This window comes from Phaeodactylum tricornutum, chromosome 16 (assembly GCF_000150955.2).
Source record: "Phaeodactylum tricornutum CCAP 1055/1 chromosome 16, whole genome shotgun sequence".
In the NCBI taxonomy this organism is placed as follows: domain Eukaryota; phylum Bacillariophyta; class Bacillariophyceae; order Surirellales; family Neidiaceae; genus Phaeodactylum; species Phaeodactylum tricornutum.
In genome coordinates, this window is record NC_011684.1 from 263,442 (window position 1) to 282,504 (window position 19,063).

A 19,063-nucleotide genomic window follows, 5' to 3' on the forward strand; every position below is an offset into this window, starting at 1 on the left:
TCCGTAGTTTTTCTACGGGAGTCTACTGCTATGACACCTAGCGGAAAATTCAGTATTTATTCCACCCTAGTAGTACGCTCCAGAAGCGCTAGTCGACTACGTTGCGCACCAAAATCAGCAACAATTGAAAAACAATCATATGGTACAAGGATCGCGCCGATTTTCGGTACCAAGCCAATCGATATTCTCGTCAAAGAGGTACGTACCAAGTTGGTTAGTTTCCAAGTTTTCTTGCTTTCGTCAAAAATAGAGAACGGCTCAATGAATATTGACAACAGTGAGTGGTTGGTCTTTTGTGGTGATACACTGTGCCATTGTAGGAACAGCCGCCGTTTTGCGAGTAGTCGAAAACGGCCTTTAGAAAGACTGCCTTCTGATTGGACAGAAAGTGTCGGGATTCTAACACGTCGGACCATCGTTCGCACGTTCGCCAGCAAACATATGTACAACAGGTTATCTTTAATCATTCATAGTCAACACGGGGTTTTGTCGTTTTATAGATATTCGACGATGGCGAATGTCATCTCTTTGCAGTTAATTGTGGGTGTTCTATAACGCGCTTATCTTACTTTTTGATTAATCAGACCACTAGAATCCCAGCAATTAGTTCTCAAATGAAGGGAATTTGCTTCGTTTTGGCGTTCTGGCTCTTTACAGCTCACATTTCGGCGTTCCAACCGACGTCGCTTTCGATTTTTCAGAGTTCCGGGGCCCAATTACGAGTCAGGCGAACAGCAGTATTTCTGAAGGTTGACCGTGACAATTCGATAGAGGGAGCAGAACTATGTTGGAATCCCAAGCTCCGTCGCGTTATGGGCCTGGTTGCTTCAGCTGGCATGATTGAGACGGCCTACCTAACCCTTACGAAGTTGACGGACAAGGTGGATATCCTTTGTGGAGCCGACGGCGGCTGCTCCTCCATTCTGAACGGTCCATATGCCTTCATTCCAGGGACAAACATTCCTCTATCCTTATTAGGTTTCGTGGCCTACGCTACTGTAGCGTTTCTGGCCGTGGAGCCAATCCGAACAAATGAAGAAAACGACCAAAGCAACAGAGTCTTGTTGACGACAGCGACCACCATCATGGGCGTCTTTTCCGTCTTTCTGATGTCTATTTTGTTTGGTGTGCTACACGAATCATGTCCATACTGTATTGCATCAGCAGTGTTCTCTATAGTGTTGGCGAAACTGGCATGGTTGGGCGGTGCCCTACCCCAGGAGCGCGTTAAAGAGGGCGTCGCCACAAGCGCCGGAGGAGCCCTGGCGGCCTTTGCGGCCGCCACCGTTTTTTACGTGAATATCAACAACAACATCAACCAACCGTCATCGCAAGTGAATTTTGCAGGAAATTTTTTTGGCAAGCCGACCCTGTTGGCCGACGCAAGCGGCGCCAGCAGCAAACAGCTTTTGTACGAGCCTCCTACCGTTTCTACTGTTAGTTCCGAGCGGGCCTTGGCGCTGTCATCTCAGCTACAGGCGCTAGATACAAAAATGTACGGGGCATACTGGTGCTCGCACTGCTATGACCAGAAAGAACTTCTCGGCGTCCAGGCCATGGCCAAGATTCCTTATATCGAATGCAGCAAAGACGGTGTAAACTCGCAGACCAAAGCGTGCAAAACTAGGGATGTGCCGGGCTATCCGACATGGGAAATCAACGGTAGGCTTTTTCCGGGAGAGCGAGAGATCGATGAATTGGAAGATATTGTACGGCAAGTAAAAGTTGAACAAACAAAATAAAAGCGAAGACGCCGTCTTTTTTTGTGTCATCAGCCTGAGCGTCTATACTCATCTTAGTCTGCGAAATTCGTTGGCCAAATCGTTGGCGCTGAAATTGTTATTTGCTTCTGAATATTCATCTGCGCTCGGAGCCTCCTCCTCCATGGAATTGGAATGGCGCGGACGTTCCAGGTGCGTCTCGTTGGGAGCTATGGCAACCCCATCCATTGGAGCAGGGATCGACGGGGGTGCGACAGGCAAAGAAATATTGCTGGGCACACCGACAGCTTGCGCCTGGGCATCGAGTTGATCCAAAAGAGCGGCTGCGTCAATGCCGTTCATGACTGTTTGCTGGACGACCGTATTGAAACTCATGCAAGTGTGACAGCGTACACCCAGAAAATGCCAGCGACGTGTGTGATCTCGATTTTCACAATCATTGCAAACAATGTTCACGATACGGGCCATTTCGGGTGGTACAGGCTGCAGAGCGATGCCCATGGCGATCGCTGACCAGGTCGCTGCCATTTCCTCTGGGGTTTCAGCTGTTTTTTTGCACACTGGACAGCGTGAATCGTACGTCGTTAGTTCCTTGAAACAATGCCAATGAATGGCGTGACCGCAAGGCATTTCGTGTGATGCATGACGGGAACTAAACAGGTCTTCCTGACAGACTGGGCAATTGCTCATGTACTTTCCGGCCTTACAATTATGCTCATCGAAAAGTTGTGCGTCAATGCACATGCCACAGTCATGACAGTGTCTAAAGCTTTCTCGACCCCCCACACGACAAAAGCCGCAGTCTTGACAGTGATACGGCCGCTCTGCGTCAGACATCCATAGATTACAGATATTACAGTGATACAAACCAAATTGAATGCCACAGTTTACACAATTGTTGCTAAAATGAACATGGCGAAAATTTGAGGTCAGATCTATAGGCCCGGCAATCACTGCACGATTACGCACGGAAACGTACGTTTTACTCGATTGCCGCAAATAGCATTGTCGACAAATTACCTCTCGTACGGCAAACCTGTCAAAAGCGTGGTGTGTTTCTTCGTTATCGGCATCTTCCAAATCCAATGGCATTGATCGTCGGCGTTCGAGCTTCGACTTTTTGGCGATGGTGGCAGCAACTTCAGCCACGGCCACAATCTTACGCTGAGACCACTGTTGAAGCGGAGGTGGGAGCACGGGGCATTCTTCGTGACAAATACGGCAACCAAATGCCAAACCACAACAAGGTGAAATCAGTGTACAATTCCGATCATAATGATGACATTTCGGACGGGATTGTTCCATCAGCCGAGACACTTGAGCCGGATGTTCGGCAAAAATAGATGTATTCGCAGCAACCGCTGCCCTACTAGTGTCATTCCAATCTTGTAGACTGAAACTTCGGCCGTGAAAATGACGGTAGCTTCCTGGTGCAACCTGGTGTAACGGGAATCCAGACTCAGAAAGCCGGGAGGTGTGTGTGACGGACGAAGCGACCGAACGAACATCATCGTAGCCGTAAGAAATATCATCAGGGCAGTCGTCTTCGCCGTGACCTTCGCTCATGACAGCATCCCCCTCTTCGTCTGAGTAGTACTCGGCTGCAGCTGCCGCTACACGCGCCATGTTGCTAACGTAAGACACAGGATCACCTTCACGCGAAGAAGAGTTCGTGGCGGCAGAAGCTGTCGTACCCAGACTGGACCGGCGTCGCCCATCCATGAGAGATTGAACCGCTTTCGACTTCTCGGTAGCGCTAAGCTTTGGATTGGCCATGATTTCTCGAATATATTTGCGCCGTTTTTCATCTTTGATCGTTTCACTGCTACTTCGAGTCGAGCCAGTATTTGACGTCGCCGAAGCTGCATCTGCCATATTGAAATACAGGGTACGATCTTTAGATTCGATATTTGAAGGACAGCAGCGCTTGAGACCGAGGCTCTACCTGTGCTTTTTGCTTCTTGAGTTTGATGGTGCTCTGCTTCTTTTCAGAAATCTTGAGTTGGGAGCTTTTCACACTCGACGATCGTCGGACGCAGCCAAACCCTGTAAAGTCATTTCAGACGACAAAGCAAGCTTTTTGGCGTCACGAGGTCGTAAGAAGTAGACACAGTCATATTGGAGTTATACTACTGTCTATTTGGACAGGAATTTTTAGCTATCACTTAGGACATGCAAAATCAGTTTCTCAATGGTAGTGACCGAAGAATAATATCTTGCGAGACCTTTCGGAAACTTAAACCAAGTCAGCAGCGTTTAAAGGTAGACGGTACCTCGACAACCAATACCGAGGGTCGTCCTTATACTACCTAACCGCAAACTTTGCACTGGAGAGACGTATAGTGAAAGAATTAAAGTGAATCATCAGGGTTACATCAAGATACAAAATGAAAACAAACGGAATTTGAAGCCTTGACGAATTTTTTCAATTTCTACTGTTCTGTAAAGACTCCTATGCACAATTCTTTTGCAGTTGACCATGCTCTAAGCTGGAAACAAATTACTGCTTCTGAAATTGAGGATGGGAAGATTGAGAACAAAGTACAAAACGTTTTGGCTTACTGAAAAGCGAAACGGAGGGAGACCAGGGAAATCACCGTGACATAGAATATAAGACTCATCGAAAACCCGACTCAATTCAAACGTTCACTAGGGCATGTCGGCGCGTCCACCTTTTCGAGTGCATTTTGGCCAAGCAATACAAAAAGAGATCATTTCGCATTTGAAGTAACTTGTTCAATTTCAGACCCATAATTTTTCTGGGAGCCAATAGCGAATATATGATAGGTGTGCCTTTGTGGAGGAAACGCTAGAGAGATACGTTTCTAGAAAATGAAAAGAGGAAATTCGCTAACTGGGTGCTAAGACCCTGCCAAATCCACTAAATGGGTGCTTAACCGCTGTGCATGCCTTTTTTGCTAAATAGATCTTTTTTCTTAGAGGCAAAATTTCAATTGAAAGATCTCTCATGACTAAAAGCATATACCTGAGAAATTGAGACAATAACTCAAGAGCATCAAATCAGGCTGGGCTATTTGTTCACTGTCAGATTCACAGTCAAGTAAAGCAAAACAGTTGCAGGGGATTGCAATATTGCTCTGACCTCAAAGTAAATTGCTACCATACCAGGAAGGTTTAACTGGCAAATGCTTGGATGATACCCTCAAATTTGGTCAACTGCCTGACTGTGAGGGACTTTGATGCTATAATAAAGTCCTTTCACTGGCAGTCTTCTGTCATAGGAAGTGCTTTCTTTGATATTAGCCCATTTACGAATCTTTAAATGGGCAAAACACTTGTACACGTGAAATAGAAGTCAACGGAAAAATGCTTTTTAAGTATTTTGAGTTCCTTAGGTTACCACCCATTTAGTGGATTTTACATGGTCTGAGAACCCACTTAGCGAATTTCCTCAAATGAAAACTTTTTCGTCATGGACTTGAAACCCCCTTGCCGTCCCTCCTTGTGTGTCCCTAAAAGTTGCATGAGCTAAAAACGACACCTTGTCCGAAGGACACATCGATGACAGTAAGAAGTATAAGAACTTCCCAATTTGAATGAAACAACCGAAATGGCAGTTTTTTGCGAGCTTTCTGTTTGTTGACAATGGTTGTTTCACAGTAGGTCAAATTACGATTGATGCAAGTGTGCACAAAACCTTATTCAAAATGGGTGGACCAAATCAAAAATGTGAAGAAACGCCGGTTTCTCAACAAGAAAAGCTTACACGATGGCGAGAAGAACGGCAAAGGAAGCAGAAAAGCACCAAAAATCAAAGCTCTTTTATTTTGACCAAAAGCTTAAATCGGTCCCGAATCAGTCTCGGCGGAAACAGCTTAAGTAGTCTCCCTGCTCAACAAACAACAGAAGTTCAGGAACGGATTCCGAATAGAGTGATTCGGGGTGCGAAAAGCATTGACGATGCTCGATCGCGCCTTTTTAGGCAGACAAAGAATAATTTTCGAAGTCCATTAGTGTCTGTTGCCAACGTCCGCTGCCCCGCGCATCCTGGCTCCTCTCGTGAAACCAAGTTGTGCCTTAACAAACAATTGAGTCTCTTAGAAATGAGTAATTGTAAGCAAGCTCCATTGGATGCGACAAAATCTACCTCGACATCACCTTTCTGTTCATGGGTTGCGTTGGATACCCCACAATCAACTTCACCGTTATCCTGGAACGAAGATTACGTTGAGCTTGCGGAGCCTCCAATTGATAGCACACCAATTCCGCAGACATCTAAAGTGTGTCGTCAATCTATGCTAGATTACCAAGCAGCGCCGCAGTCAAAGCTTTCAAGAAATCGAGCCAGCGGAGAACAGCTTCGTGACGACCTGCCTTTACTGGAATCGGCTCTACAGGAGTTTCAGCAAGGCTTAGATTCATTCGATTGGCGCAACGAGACCACTGAGGAGTCGGCACAAGGCATGGATCCAATTTGTAGATCGTATAGTGGAGAAGACCCCCAATTTCTTTTGCCTATTCCATCGTCAAGAGAAGCAAATTCAACGAAACAACACAACAAAGCCTCCACTTCAGCGGATATTGCCCAAAGGCATTTATCTCAAGACAGCGAACTCCGTACAAATACATCGGTGGAGAAGCCATCGATTCGACAACGATCGCAAGCGCCATTTGCTTTTCCTTCTTTAGGGCACCCGTCGCTGCTCAGACAGATATCCAACCCTGAAGACAACGGCTTACCCATCCCTGCACCTCTCACGACACCTCGCAACAGCTCCTTTTTAACCTTGGATCTGGAAACGCCAGAGGAGGACTGGCCCAGGCGACAGGATGCCAAGCAGCTCTTGCTACCCATCCCTTCCTTGCGTGAGCACTTGCCGCCCTTCAAAGATAAAGCACCAAAGTCGGACTTTCCGTCTCGCGAAGAATTCATTGACTATACCAAGGGGGAAAATTCAGGCACAGAGAAAAATAAAACAGCTTTTTCCAGCCAAAAGGAATCATCTTGGGAAAGATCTCCTTCTAATATACAACCAATCAAGGCATCACTTCCGAAGACAGCCAATTCTAATCTCGCGGAGCCTCGCCTCCAAGAAATGCAAGTCTGGGACCTGAAAGATGAGGATGACTCATTCGACTGGCGTCACGATGTGGTTTCACCGGATTTTCATCCGTCGCAGCCATCCCGGAGGCGAGCTTCTTCCGTCTTGCTTCCCATTCCGTCTCTACGCAACGATCTGGATGGGACTCCTGATCAAGATCTGCAAGCGAACCGAAAGGAGGAAGCAACCAACACGGTCGATAATAGTACAGACGCTGAAATCGAACATAAGTGCAGTGGACAATTGAAGGCGCCTGACAAGCTTGCGGACGAAAAACCTAAGAAAGTGTGGAGTCCTAAAAATTGTTCCTGCAAAACCAATGTTCACAGCGAGACGTCTGTCAAGTTTAAAGATTTCGAGCAGCACTTACCACTGGAAACGGTACCAGAGGAAGCGATGGACCAGATACCAACCTTAAAAGAGCAACTGGTTCTTTCTCTGAATGAGATCAAACGACTACAGGATCAAGTGAAGGTAGCCACAGCGTTTGAGAACCGGGTTACTCCCTTCCGGGACGTCTTTGAAGATGTAAGTAGCTCGCTCTCTTTCGAGTCCATGGACTGGATCATGAAAGTATCTAATATACAGCTTTGTTGTCTTTACAGCTCCGAAAAATGAGGGCTGACAATACAAAGTTACGCCGAGACAAAGAGCAGATTGAGCAAATGGTGGAAGGCTTGCAACAGCAAATGATGACGGCGGTACAGATGGCTGTGCAAAAGACCAAAGGACTTCAAATTCAGTTGGAGGCGTCGCAGTCAGAACTGCATGCCGCCCGTGAGCTGATCAGACAGCTAAAATCTGAATGAACTTTTTATTTATATAAAACAAGCTCAAAACGATACTGTAGTATTATTCTGAGTACGCCAAACATGCTCGTTTTCTACTAGTAGAGATATCTAGTGCGATATATTAGAGATTTCTATTCTCTATTAGCAAATCTGCAGCACTATTAAAAGAAATCACATTATACAAATAAAATTAATAGCGAGTAGTAACATCAACTGACAGTGAAGTGCTTTTAGAGAGGACGAACGAATTGGGTATGTTTGGGTTTTGACAGTGAAGCACTATGGTCCGTCGAATGATTCCTCTCCAGAAATATTGCCCGTACACCTAGACATACATCGTAAGCGTGAAGTACAACTTATCCTTTCCGTCTTGGAACGGAATATCAAATGCTCCGCGAGGCGGAAAATAGAGGCGATTCTGCTCGTGGTTACGAGAAAGGATAGAGCGAAACGATGCCACTCGCTAGATACGATAGTAAGTTAAATCGAAAAGAGACATAAAACTTAACGAATTCTTGAAAAAGTCTATATGGCGTTAAAATTATTGCCTGCGTAGGTTAAATAGAAGTATTATTTATGAAATATCATCTGCAGCTGCCTATCAATCTATCGATGGAGCGCAAGCAGATCACGTAAGTTGTCACGTTCACATATTGTTTCTACCGGTACTCCTTTGGTCTCCTTGAAACCAAAGAAAAATATATCGCCGTGGCGCGACTAATCATTGCCTTATATACAGACCTGAATAAAGTATCTGCGGATCGTGTCACTTTGCGTGATAAATTCTCCTCGCCAACATGTCTTTCATCACCATATTCACATTCAAGTATACTCCCTCACATTTCGAAAGTACGGGTACAAACTATCATTCCATCCCTCAAATTATTTCATGATTGCCAAGAAATCTGAGCAGGCTTCTGATCTTCGACTCGTGCGTAAGCGCCTGGCAGCTCGTTTACGGCAACAGCGTTGTCGAGCTCGAAAAAAGGCAGCCATTGTCGCTCCTGTCATCAAGCCCCAGGATGAGTCGAAGCAGAGCCAATGCCCGGCCCCAAAACAGACCCAAAATGATTCGTTTCCTCGGAATCAGCGTTTAAAAATTACTCATAGGGTTGGACCCAAAAATGAGAGAATCTGCCATTCGATGTACCAGGGTCCACCGTTGCCATACCAGCATCGGCTAACCCAAAATCAGCACAATGTCGGCCACGATCGCCACCATCATCACGGTATTTTAAATCATCATTTCGCCGACGTTCCCAGGGCCTATCACCGCCAAAACATGTACTATGGAAGGGCTCATTACGAAACATGCCAGCATCGGATCGCGAAAAGTTACTATCCGTCCCAGATGAATCGACCTCGGCACGGAGTTATGGCCCGGCATTCATCCATGATGAAGCATACCGTCCCTAGGTTCCAAGCATCACTGGCCTCTCGCATGCCAGTTAGTTCTCCCTCAATGGTAATTTTACCAAACGTATCATCAGACGATGAAAGCAACAAATTCAGAAAGCGAACGAAGCCTTGTTTTCCTATGCCCAAAAATCCGCCAAGAGATTCGGCTAGAAAGGGATCTGTTTGTGACAAAGCAGGCACACCGCTAGCTACAAAAGAACGTGCCGCTATTGAAGCAATTTTGTCGCTTGGATCTTGCAGCAACGATGAGCAATCGACGAATAGCAGCAATGTTTCCGACCAAGAGATGGTTTCATCCGCTGTGGGTGAAGGTTTCCGGCGTCCTTCAGTTGTCTTTACATCAGCTTTGACGAATAGGTCTACCTTGTCAAGTACTGTACCATTTTGATCAATCTCGGGAGGCTTCGTTGTGGAATTTTGTATCACTGCTTCTGGTTTTACGCACTTGTTGAGCATCTATTTGCGATAGACTATTAAGTAGCCAAGTAGGTATGCCACGCCGATGCCTTTTGTAGTTTCCATCTTCAATTATTAATACAAAATGGGGAACTCCATCTACAGAGTATCTAAATAGAGAGCTAGTACACATTCAGGGCAACAATTTATGCATCAAGAAGACCAGTTCAGTCGGCGAAATCATATATTGCAGCTTCGAACCAATAATATTGGAATCGGGAATTTATAGAAAAGAGTTTGTAGGATCAGAAGGTGGTTTGGAATCAGAATTCCACCTCGTACGTCGAAGTACCCAGACTGAGAGAAACTGTTGGCGCTGTGAAGTCCAGGATTGACAACTTGACTATAGGAGGGTTTTCACGCAAGGGTTTGCAATCAACGATTTATATGCCGTGCCTCCTCTACTCACAGTAACTGTCAAGCTCGCTTCCAGTATCTGTCCCCTATGAAAGGTGGTTTGCGCCGTGTCTTACACAGGTAGAGTGCACCCTGAAATGGCTATGACACCTGTCCAGCCTACGCCGATCACCCGCACTCCAGACATTGCCTTTCTAACAAACGGTCTTGTAGAATAAGACCAAGAGAAATATCAAGCGACGAAGAGAATTTTGCATAATTGATCCGTTTGTGCTCGGGTTTGGGTCTTCGTGCTTCGAGGAAAACAAACCGGTGATCAACTGGTTGGTCTATCTACACGAACTGTATCATTTGTGTGGGTGGCAGGCCCGTGTCGACGACATTCTAAGCTGCTCAGCCACATTCGCGCTAAGCAACTCAAAACCATCTACTCACTGATATATTCCGATAAGTGCTATTACTGTAATCTTAATCGCTGTCGACGTGAAACCACGCACATCCAACGAATTGAAATGATGCGATCAAGGAGGAAACGACGTCAAACTACAACGACAAACTTTCTAGCAAAATTGACGCCTACGTTCTTGCCCCTTATGCTGCTTTTTTTGTCCGTGCTTTTGACTAAGGGCTTTCCGATAGTAGCACAAACCAAACCCGGTGGTGGTGCGACGAGTAGCGGTGGCCAACAATCAATACCATGGAAACTCTCCCTGAAGGCAGACAATTCAAATGAGGGCGAACCCGCCAACAAACCCTCCGGTTCTCGGAAAAGACGAGGACGGAAAGTCAACGGCCACGACCCGCACGACCATTATTCATCTGGGAATTCAACCGCGACTGCTCCTGCAGAAGCAGTAGCCGAGTCAAACAAAAATAAAGAAATGATGGAAGGCTTGCTCAAGCGTGTGACTCAACTTGAGCAAATGGTCGCTCGGCAGTCGGTGGAGGTTAGACGTCTCAAGGAAGAGTGCAAGGATTTGACCGAAGCGGCTGCAGCTTTTGCTCGTGTGGTGGAACTGTTGCGGGATGCTGGTCTTCAAACAGGTGGTAGCCCTAAGGACCTGCAACAAAAAGAGGTTGATGACAAGCAGGCTGCAATGGAAGCCAATTCAGAGAAACGGATCATTGAGTATTTTGACGACTCAGAAATCCTCGGTAAGGCGCCTGCTTCCGTAATCGAAGCGGCGGACGCCGCGGGTTCCGCCATCCTGGCCATGATGCTAGGCGGCAAGCAACGTATGTTAGTTGACGTGCGAGACGCCGAGCTTTCTCGTGATCCCGAGACGCTGGTACAATTCATCGAGCTCGCCATTTTACCCGTCGCGGCCGGTTTGGAAGGTCTCAAATCACAGCGGAACCGGCTCAAAATTGTTTTTCCTACTGTATCCCAACTGCTAGTCTATCGGAAGACTATGGCATTGGCAGCGCCAGAAGTAGTTGCGTTGAGCACATTTGGATTAGAACCAGTCGAAAAGCAGGATAATTTGGTCGTAATCGTTGCGCCCTCACCTGATGACGAAGAAGGTTTGATGGCGATGAACGAACTACTGCATCCGACGGATCCCAACAGAATATCGATAAAGCAGCCAGTGGTTATTTTAAATCACCATATGGTCCCCATTTCTGGACCTGTCGCTGATTTTGAGGTAGCTTACCACTTAAGGCTTCTATCAGTTCAATACATGTCCGGTAATGACGGTGCAGCGCAGGAATACTTCAAGCAGTTTGAAGGATCCGCTCCTCCATTACCTGTAAATACGCCGAGAAATGAGACCGGCGAGAAAGATTCCGCGGCCGATGCAAACGCCACAACAATAGCTGACACAGACGATTTTGATCGTCCCGGTGACGCCTTGTTGGAAGCTGCCATGGAGCATGCCCAACAAGTTGGTATGTCGCAAGGAGTGACTAGGGCCATGGTGATACGGGCCTATCCTAAACCGTGGCACGTCTTTGTCGATACATCGCCTGGCACCGACGCAGACTTTGTTGTGGCGGCGACCTATGACAACGAACCGTCACCACAAGAAGTCAATATAGCGATTGTGGAGTGTCTAGAGGGCAGCGAGCGGGAAGATGAGCTAGTGGCACAGCAAATGCAGGAAGCTCTTGAGTCGGGACAATTGGATAGGGTCTCGAAGATGTTGGAAATGCTGGATTTGGAAGACGGTGAAGAAGACGAAGATGATGAAGGTGACAGCGCTTGGGGTCTCTTTGGCGAAGACACTGTTTGACAAGATATGTCGTTATTCTACTGCTGCAGATGGTGTAAAGCAAGTGATTTATTAATCTCCTCAGTCTGTGGAAGGACGTCAGGGCAGACTGGCCTGTACAGCAACCTTTTCGTCGAGTCAGGCAACACTTTTCCCGCCAGCTACAGCCAGTCTTTTCCCCGAGAGGCTGACTATAGCCCCAGGCTTACGTATCAACTGCACGCTAAAAAAACCTTCGCACGCCTTCCGCTTTAAATAATGCTTTTGCCCATGAAAGATGTAATAAGCTGTAAGCCTAGCTCGACTGTAGCTTCCGCGCCTTCGCCACAGGATAATGAAGGATTGAGTTCTACAATTTCGGCGCTGGCAAGGTTGCCCGTATAGGCCACCGCTTCTGCCACATAGTGCGCCTCCCGAAAAGTCAAACCACCACGGACAGTTGTTCCCGTTGCGGGTGCCAAGACAGGATCGACCGCATCGATGTCGTAACTCAAATGCAGTGGGCGGTTTGGATTTTTGGCGCACAAGTGATCCAAAGCCATTTCCATAACTTGACCAATCCCATACCGATCAATTTCGTGCATCGTGTAAGCCGCAATATCCAGGGATTGAATCAACCTCCGCTCTGCCGGATCGACGTCCCGCAAACCCACGTACACGATAGAGTCAGGAGAAAGACGCGGTCCATCAGCGAGCCACTCCAAGCCGGGAATCTGTCGGTGATCGGGAGCGACGCCCTCCATAAGCATGCCGACGGGCATGCCGTGCATGTTTCCGGATTCACTCAACGCTGGGGTGTTTAAATCAGCGTGCGCATCAATCCAAATCACCCCAGTTTCCGGTTGAGCACGCAAAATACCGGCCAGACTACCCATACCTATAGAATGGTCGCCGCCTAAAATAAGAGGAAAGCGCTTTTGCTTCAATGTCTTTTCCACGGCGTTGGCGAGCATTTCACAGCCAGCACCGACGAGCTTGTGGTTTTTTGCATTTCCCTCGAAGGTTCCGCTTTTTTCCGAAAGCTGCAAAGCTTCAAATTCCAAGTCCGGTACATCTTCTACTCTCCATCCCAAGGCGGACAACATCTTGCGCAATCCCGCTTGACGCAAAAGCTCCGGTCCACTGTCGGTGCCCACGAAGGGCTGTCCGTAGGTCATGGGTGCGCCTACAATGGTACAAGTACGCGGATCGGCACTGTGCTGGAACAGCGTGGAGGAGTTTTTGCGATAGCTCGGAATGACGCGATCGCGAACGATTCCGAAACCAGCACCAGTCTTGAACTCGCCAAACTCTGAGGAGCTAAACGACCGAGAAGAATAGCATTGACTTCGGTTCGCGTGACGCGCTATGCTACAACGAATACCAGTTATGCGAAGAGCTGTCATCGTTGATTGTTCTAAAATATAGGGAATGAAGCTGCGTCAACAAGAGGCCTTGTGAAATGTTTGGGAACACTCTACTCTAGAGCAACTACGAGTACATTCTGGATCGCCTTGACATCGGGTTGGACTGACTGTGAGAACACGAGTCCTACAACGAACAGACAGTTTCGGTCCCTTCAAAGCCATGCGATTCGTGTATTTGCCATGATAACCGATGCCTGGGAGATCTGTGATTGGTCCATCTGTTTGGAAGAACTAACTGTAGCAGCAAAACTTGCCCCTCATAGAGTTAGACACGGCTGCAACATAGGCATGACCATCCTATTGCAGCATGCTCAGTTAACTAGTAGCTACTCCGCGTCTACTATATCTCAGGGGAAAATTGTCGCTCGAAGACTGAAAAAAGTAGGAACAAGACTCGTTTCGATAAGTATATATGTCGCCGAGCAATTCTCAGGGGTCATAGTCATCCCACGAGCCTCCAGAGGATTGATTTCGGGAGAGTTCCGCCCTTCATCGCCCATTTTTTTGCGTTCATCGAAAAGTACGGCAAAGACTCACTCATTGCGATATCCAGAAAAAGTATGGTCATAGCAAGTCCAGCATAACACTACCCAGTATTAACGTCTACGATGGTAGAATTGTCAACAAGAAGTTCCACGAATCTCGAGATGGATCTGAAAGCTCTCGTCGATCGCTTGGGTGCAGAACGGGGTCAGTCCGCGTCATTTGACCGCTGGCGTAAACAATTTCTCGAGTTGCATGAGTCTTTCCTATCTCAGCAAGGAATCGAAGAAGCGAGTGATGCTTACAAAAAGTTGTGTACATATGGAGAAAAGTTTGCGACGACTCTGATTCATGTCCAACGCTTAGTCGACGAGGACATTTTTCTCAACAAAGGAGAGTCACATGTGTCCGTGAAGGGCCAGAATGCGTTACATCAGCTGAATACTATTATGACCGAGGTTGTTCAGAACCTCCATGATATGGTGCCATCTAACACAACCGAGGAAAGGACTTGCGGTTACAACAAGTATCAACTTGGAGCAGCTCTCGTAGAGGACAACTTTTCTGCGTACAGCTATCTTCTTCACTGCTGTCAAATTTCTACGCGCATGCGTCAGTCGTGCCTCGAGGACGTGGCAGATAAGCAAATCTTAGAAATGATTGAGTACTACGAGCTCAACTTGAAACGCTTCTGTGATCTAATGGCCGATTTGGGACTTTATCGTTGGATGGTAGTACAAGCGGCAGAGGCAGGAAAACCTCTGGCTTCGCCACCAAAATCTCGGCGCAAAGCTAACATTCCACGGCGGACAAATAATACTGCGATAGAGAGATCCTCCTCCCCAACAAAATCTAGAATCAAGTCGCCCCCTTCATCGCCTCTAGTAAAAGTGCAATCGCCGACATCACCTCCGGAAAAGTCGAAGATAATTGATGCCGTAAAGACCAAGAAGATACCGAAAGTTCCAATCTCGCCTCGAAAAACCAAGAAGGAGACGATTCCTACTCAAAGCAACGGGAAAAAGGTCCGCAATGGCAACAGTAAACCAAAGGCCACACGTAGTCTCCAATCGCAAGACTCTGAACCAATCAAACCTGATAAAGAGAAAGAAGAGGAAGAGAAAGCTAAGGAGCGCGAAGAATACTACGACATGGATCGTGATGACATGACCCCGGAAGAAAGGCGCCGTGGTGGGAAAGGTCCTGCAGAATTTGTCGTCTTTGTTGATATTAAAACGGGAGCGGTAGGTAAGTTTCCGCGTGGCCTGTGCGTCGAACGGGGTCTACTTACAATTGTGAAAGGAAACCGTGGCAATGAAATTATTGTGGAAGCGACTAAAGGCGAGCCTGAACGCAAAGAACTAATGAACATGGCTTTGCAGTCGGCCACAAAGCAAAAATAGCGCGCGGTGGCCGCCAATCTAGTAAAGGGCACTTCAAAACCGTAAAACAACACTGTGCATCACACAAAGAAAATTTCATTTTACCGTAAATCATAATCAAAGATCAACACGTTAGAGGCAATGATACTTATAAAGTGCCCCTATCTCACAGTGAATGCTGAATGATGAGAACCAATTTTCATAGTTGATAGACTGCAGGCGTCTGTGAGTCTTCCGTTTCCCATTTCCTTTACTGTGAGTGTATTTACCGTTGCGGATAATGAGGAATTAGAGAATTGTGAAAGATCGAATACAGAGGGCCATTCTCGGTACAAGAATCTTCCTCCTCTGTAGCTAGAGGCGTCATACACAATATCAACGTTTCATACTCGCTTCCGTACATACCCGAAGCGCGGTTAACATAGTGGCTCGCCCGATAAGCACGCAGGGTTCAAGTCAAGAGATAATGTCTCGCGAACGGACGAATACCGGCGGTAGCAGCAGTGCAGCCGGCATTCCCGCTGTCGCCTCTTTGCGAGAACGCACCAACACTGGAGGTTCTATGCGTTCAGTTGAGAGCCAGGATTTGGAATCCGTCCGTCTTATGTCGCCTCGGCGGTACAGCAACAATTTGGCACCGAGCCCTTTGTCGAAGAACTCAATGTCAAACGTTGCAACTCGACGTCGTAGGATTGTCGACTGGATTCAAACACAATACATTCCGAAAGCATTTACACGACAGAAAACGCAAGTAGTGCCCTGGGTTACAGGCTTGGACCGAGTTGTCTTTGGTTCGACGAGTGCTGCGGAAGCTGTTACTATTGCTGGGATACAACCCCCAAGGTATCTTTGGTACATGATCAGTGGTTTCCTTTGCGACATCTTGCAGTTCACATTTGACTTTTTCTTGTACCACGCTTTCAAGGTGAACGACGCTTCTCTTTGCTGGGCCTTGAGTTTCTTCATCTCCATTGTATTTCGGCATACGTCGCATCGTTATCTTGTTTTTGGCGACTATATTGGTGGATACTGGGCAAGCCTAATTCGAATGTACGCCGGCTATTCCATCATTATCGTACTGAGTACGATCTTCAATGCTCTTGTCACTAAAGTCTGGCATATTTCCCACGGTATTGCGTGGGTATCAACGTTGCTGTGGACAGGGATTGCAAATTATTTTATTTTGAAAAAGATTTGGAGTTTTGGAGGATCCAGTAGCGGAACGCCTGTATCACAGAATCGGGTGTGATTGGGTCGGGCCTGCTCTGTATAAAGTGTGGAGCCGAGATTTCTCCTGAGTCTAGAAATCAAGGATCGTTGCCACTACTTTTTCGTGGTGCAGCCTATTTTAATACGCATTTACTGAGCATTCTACTATTTCTTCGCTCGATAAAAGTTGAGATAGGACATGTGCCAATCGCCACCACCTTTAAGCTTGAGGACATCCTCCGTCTTGCACGGGCTCACTTCGTCGTCGTCAAAAACAAACCAGTCCTCGTTGGCTTCGTCTGTATCGATAATCTTTTCAACTTGATTACCACTCGGGTTGTCGGCTTTCACCCAGGCCATGTAATGTCCGCCATCGGCATCGCGTCCTTTATGTGTAATGACAGCAAACAATTCGTACTGACCCTGGAAGTTTTCCGGGAGACCTGGTCCAATCGGCGTTTTCGCTGTTCCGTCCGTCGTTTCTAAACTCATGGCCAAGGCAGCTTGGAGGTCTTCGTCCGCTTCCACTTCGGTTCTAGAAGGCTCTTTCGCCTTATCGTCGTGTTTATCATTCTCTGTACCATCAACTTGCATGGCATCGCCATTTTCACCTTCCATATTCGAATGTCCTTGTAACTTCTGATTAATCCGATCCTCTTCCTCTTTCAATGCCTTATCCCTCGACCTTTTGAGCACTGCCTTGACGCTTTCCGTACAAAAATCGTAGACGTCCAAAGTACTGCCGAACGCCACTGGTTTCATTACTTTGCATTTGACTCCGGCATGATCCTGCGAGTCTGGTGTAGCCTTCCAGAAAAAGCGTCCAAACTGCATCACTAGTATAGGCGGCAGCCTGGCAATCCGTTGTTTACGGGTCCAGATAGCGTTACGGCCAAGAACATCGGAATGCTTTTCCATAGATCCTTGCAAACTCAATGCAATTCCATCGTATACGTGCGATACATTCTGGGTCGCAGCAACATCCGATCCCCCCTGAATGTTGCACACAAGCTTCCGGTGCAAGTCTTCCGTGACAACGGGCGGTTCCAGTTCGACTTCGTCGCAAGTGAGAGTTTCTTCGAGTTTGAGTCCAAAAATAGCATCCATCCAGTTGGAAGCGCCTAAAAGCGATTCGGAGCTAACATTGGGCAGGGAAGCTTGCAAGAGCTGTTGTCGGTCACCGAGCGAAGCGGCAATCGTGAAAAGACCGTTGAGGAACTCTTCCGCATCCTGCTGTATGGGATTGCCGTTCCGGCCACGTTCGGCAAACTGCGGAAAAGCCATTTTTGTGGCTTGAACCAATGCCATGGGTTGCACGGGATTAGCTTGACGATCGAGAGATTGGTAAGTGCTGCGGAGACTGGACAAGAACATTGTGTGTGCAGCATTGCGGTTCCCAGTGTTGGAGTCGGAGGCCGGAGTGTAGACGCTCAATCCCTGGCGAAGGGCCGGAATGACACGCAAACACTGTACGACTGAGTTCAGGTAGCAGGTGTTTCCCAGATTGACGAGGCCGGAAGGTTCCTGGACTTTGGCGACTTCCTCCGGAGCCAAGTCTTCCAAAAAAACTGTCGTTGTCGAAGGTCCGGTGAGCTTGGCCGCACTGCCTATGAGTAGTAGTTGAATACCGGCGCTTCCTGCTTTGGCTACGGCCCCTTGCCAATCGAGACTTGCTAGATCCAGGTCATCCTTCATGACGCCCTTCCATAGACCCTTTGATTTGGCCATAAGCTTCATGCGATCCACTGGCACGCCCGTCTTTTCTTCAAGCTCGGTCTTCAAGCCCTTCACTCCCGTTTCGGGAACGAAATTAAAGTCAACAGTCTCTTTGCCCCATTTGATTGTTAAAGGGACGGCAGTAGACATGGTAGCGGCTGATCTCTTAGAATAAGGTTGAGAAAGGGAAGGATTGCACCACCGTCTTTGGAAAGTACCCACGGTTCGCTAGCAATAATTTGCATTTGTACGCTGTTGATCCCAGCCTTCGTTATCTCCGTCGTAACTGATGCACACCGTGTGAGACGCACTGTTCGGCTCTTGACTGTGAGCATCATTTGATCCCCGAGCACGGCAATCATTCGTCGGTTTCAAAAAACAAAACGATTAGAATTTCACTTACAAACGCTGGAAATACTTTTATCCGGTGGTGCTCTCTCCGTGACCTTCCTTGCGAATCTTGGATGCACATTGCGGCGCTTGTACTTTGATTGGGGATAGAAACGCGGGACAGCCGTCGTTCACTCATAGTCAGTAGGAGTCAGCGAGGCCGGAACGTTTGCGGGTCATCAGACTTGACCGAAAACCTCACATTTTCAACTGCAAATCAACTGGAATGGAACATGGAGTAGCAACTGCCGCGGAGGAAACGGCTGGACAGATAGCAGTGACACATTAAGTAGCCAGGAGTCTCACAGTCAACGCGACCCAATGCCTCCGGTACTGGACTCTAGAAAGTCCCGAGTGAACGGTTTGGCTTTCATTGGCCTCTCCTTGACACGGAATCACCGTCATGTTGGACACGAAGACTCTACCACTCACCAAAAGGCATCCGACCTTAATGCCG

The 19,063-nt window shown here is 47.4% G+C and overlaps 9 protein-coding genes across 9 annotated transcripts; 6 read left to right on the forward strand and 3 right to left on the reverse strand.

Moving 5' to 3' along the window:
- Nucleotides 1–139: 139 nt before the first annotated feature.
- Nucleotides 140–1,770, forward strand: PHATRDRAFT_48122 (predicted protein; the record flags this gene model as incomplete). Its single annotated transcript, XM_002182464.1, has 3 exons — nucleotides 140–198; nucleotides 608–1,593; nucleotides 1,667–1,770. The coding sequence occupies 3 exons, from the start codon at nucleotides 140–142 to the stop codon at nucleotides 1,720–1,722; spliced, it is 1,101 nt and encodes a 366-aa protein (XP_002182500.1). The 3' UTR covers nucleotides 1,723–1,770.
- A 311-nt stretch (nucleotides 1,771–2,081) lies between these two features.
- Nucleotides 2,082–3,026, reverse strand: PHATRDRAFT_14699 (predicted protein; the record flags this gene model as incomplete). Its single annotated transcript, XM_002182613.1, has 3 exons — nucleotides 2,082–2,622; nucleotides 2,701–2,779; nucleotides 2,885–3,026. Coding segments are annotated over 3 exons (762 nt in total), but the record flags the coding sequence as incomplete, so codon positions are not given.
- Nucleotides 3,027–5,352: 2,326 nt separating this feature from the next.
- On the forward strand, nucleotides 5,353–7,593 carry PHATRDRAFT_48124 (predicted protein; the record flags this gene model as incomplete). Its single annotated transcript, XM_002182465.1, has 2 exons — nucleotides 5,353–7,312; nucleotides 7,390–7,593. The coding sequence occupies exons 1-2, from the start codon at nucleotides 5,390–5,392 to the stop codon at nucleotides 7,591–7,593; spliced, it is 2,127 nt and encodes a 708-aa protein (XP_002182501.1). The 5' UTR covers nucleotides 5,353–5,389.
- Nucleotides 7,594–8,457: 864 nt separating this feature from the next.
- Nucleotides 8,458–9,382, forward strand: PHATRDRAFT_48125 (predicted protein; the record flags this gene model as incomplete). The annotated part of the gene is made up of 1 exon (XM_002182466.1): nucleotides 8,458–9,382. Exon 1 carries the CDS (start codon nucleotides 8,465–8,467, stop codon nucleotides 9,380–9,382), a length of 918 nt encoding a protein of 305 aa, XP_002182502.1. The 5' UTR covers nucleotides 8,458–8,464.
- A 562-nt stretch (nucleotides 9,383–9,944) lies between these two features.
- On the forward strand, nucleotides 9,945–12,041 carry PHATRDRAFT_38508 (predicted protein; the record flags this gene model as incomplete). Its single annotated transcript, XM_002182467.1, has 2 exons — nucleotides 9,945–10,011; nucleotides 10,372–12,041. The coding sequence occupies 2 exons, from the start codon at nucleotides 9,945–9,947 to the stop codon at nucleotides 12,039–12,041; spliced, it is 1,737 nt and encodes a 578-aa protein (XP_002182503.1).
- Nucleotides 12,042–12,271: 230 nt separating this feature from the next.
- Nucleotides 12,272–13,177, reverse strand: PHATRDRAFT_38509 (predicted protein; the record flags this gene model as incomplete). Its single annotated transcript, XM_002182614.1, has 1 exon — nucleotides 12,272–13,177. The coding sequence occupies one exon, from the start codon at nucleotides 13,175–13,177 to the stop codon at nucleotides 12,272–12,274; it is 906 nt and encodes a 301-aa protein (XP_002182650.1).
- A 792-nt stretch (nucleotides 13,178–13,969) lies between these two features.
- Nucleotides 13,970–15,312, forward strand: PHATRDRAFT_48128 (predicted protein; the record flags this gene model as incomplete). The annotated part of the gene is made up of 2 exons (XM_002182468.1): nucleotides 13,970–15,157; nucleotides 15,212–15,312. The coding sequence occupies exons 1-2, from the start codon at nucleotides 14,035–14,037 to the stop codon at nucleotides 15,310–15,312; spliced, it is 1,224 nt and encodes a 407-aa protein (XP_002182504.1). The 5' UTR covers nucleotides 13,970–14,034.
- Nucleotides 15,313–15,757: 445 nt separating this feature from the next.
- PHATRDRAFT_38511 (predicted protein) lies at nucleotides 15,758–16,540 on the forward strand (the record flags this gene model as incomplete). Its single annotated transcript, XM_002182469.1, has 1 exon — nucleotides 15,758–16,540. One exon carries the CDS (start codon nucleotides 15,758–15,760, stop codon nucleotides 16,538–16,540), a length of 783 nt encoding a protein of 260 aa, XP_002182505.1.
- A 79-nt stretch (nucleotides 16,541–16,619) lies between these two features.
- Nucleotides 16,620–18,451, reverse strand: PHATRDRAFT_29340 (predicted protein). Its single transcript, XM_002182615.1, has 4 exons — nucleotides 17,682–18,451; nucleotides 17,138–17,621; nucleotides 16,833–17,035; nucleotides 16,620–16,793 (listed from the first exon to the last, which is right to left on the reverse strand). Exons 1-4 carry the CDS (start codon nucleotides 18,364–18,366, stop codon nucleotides 16,666–16,668), a joined length of 1,500 nt encoding a protein of 499 aa, XP_002182651.1. The 5' UTR covers nucleotides 18,367–18,451; the 3' UTR covers nucleotides 16,620–16,665.
- Between the last annotated feature and the right edge of the window lie 612 nt (nucleotides 18,452–19,063).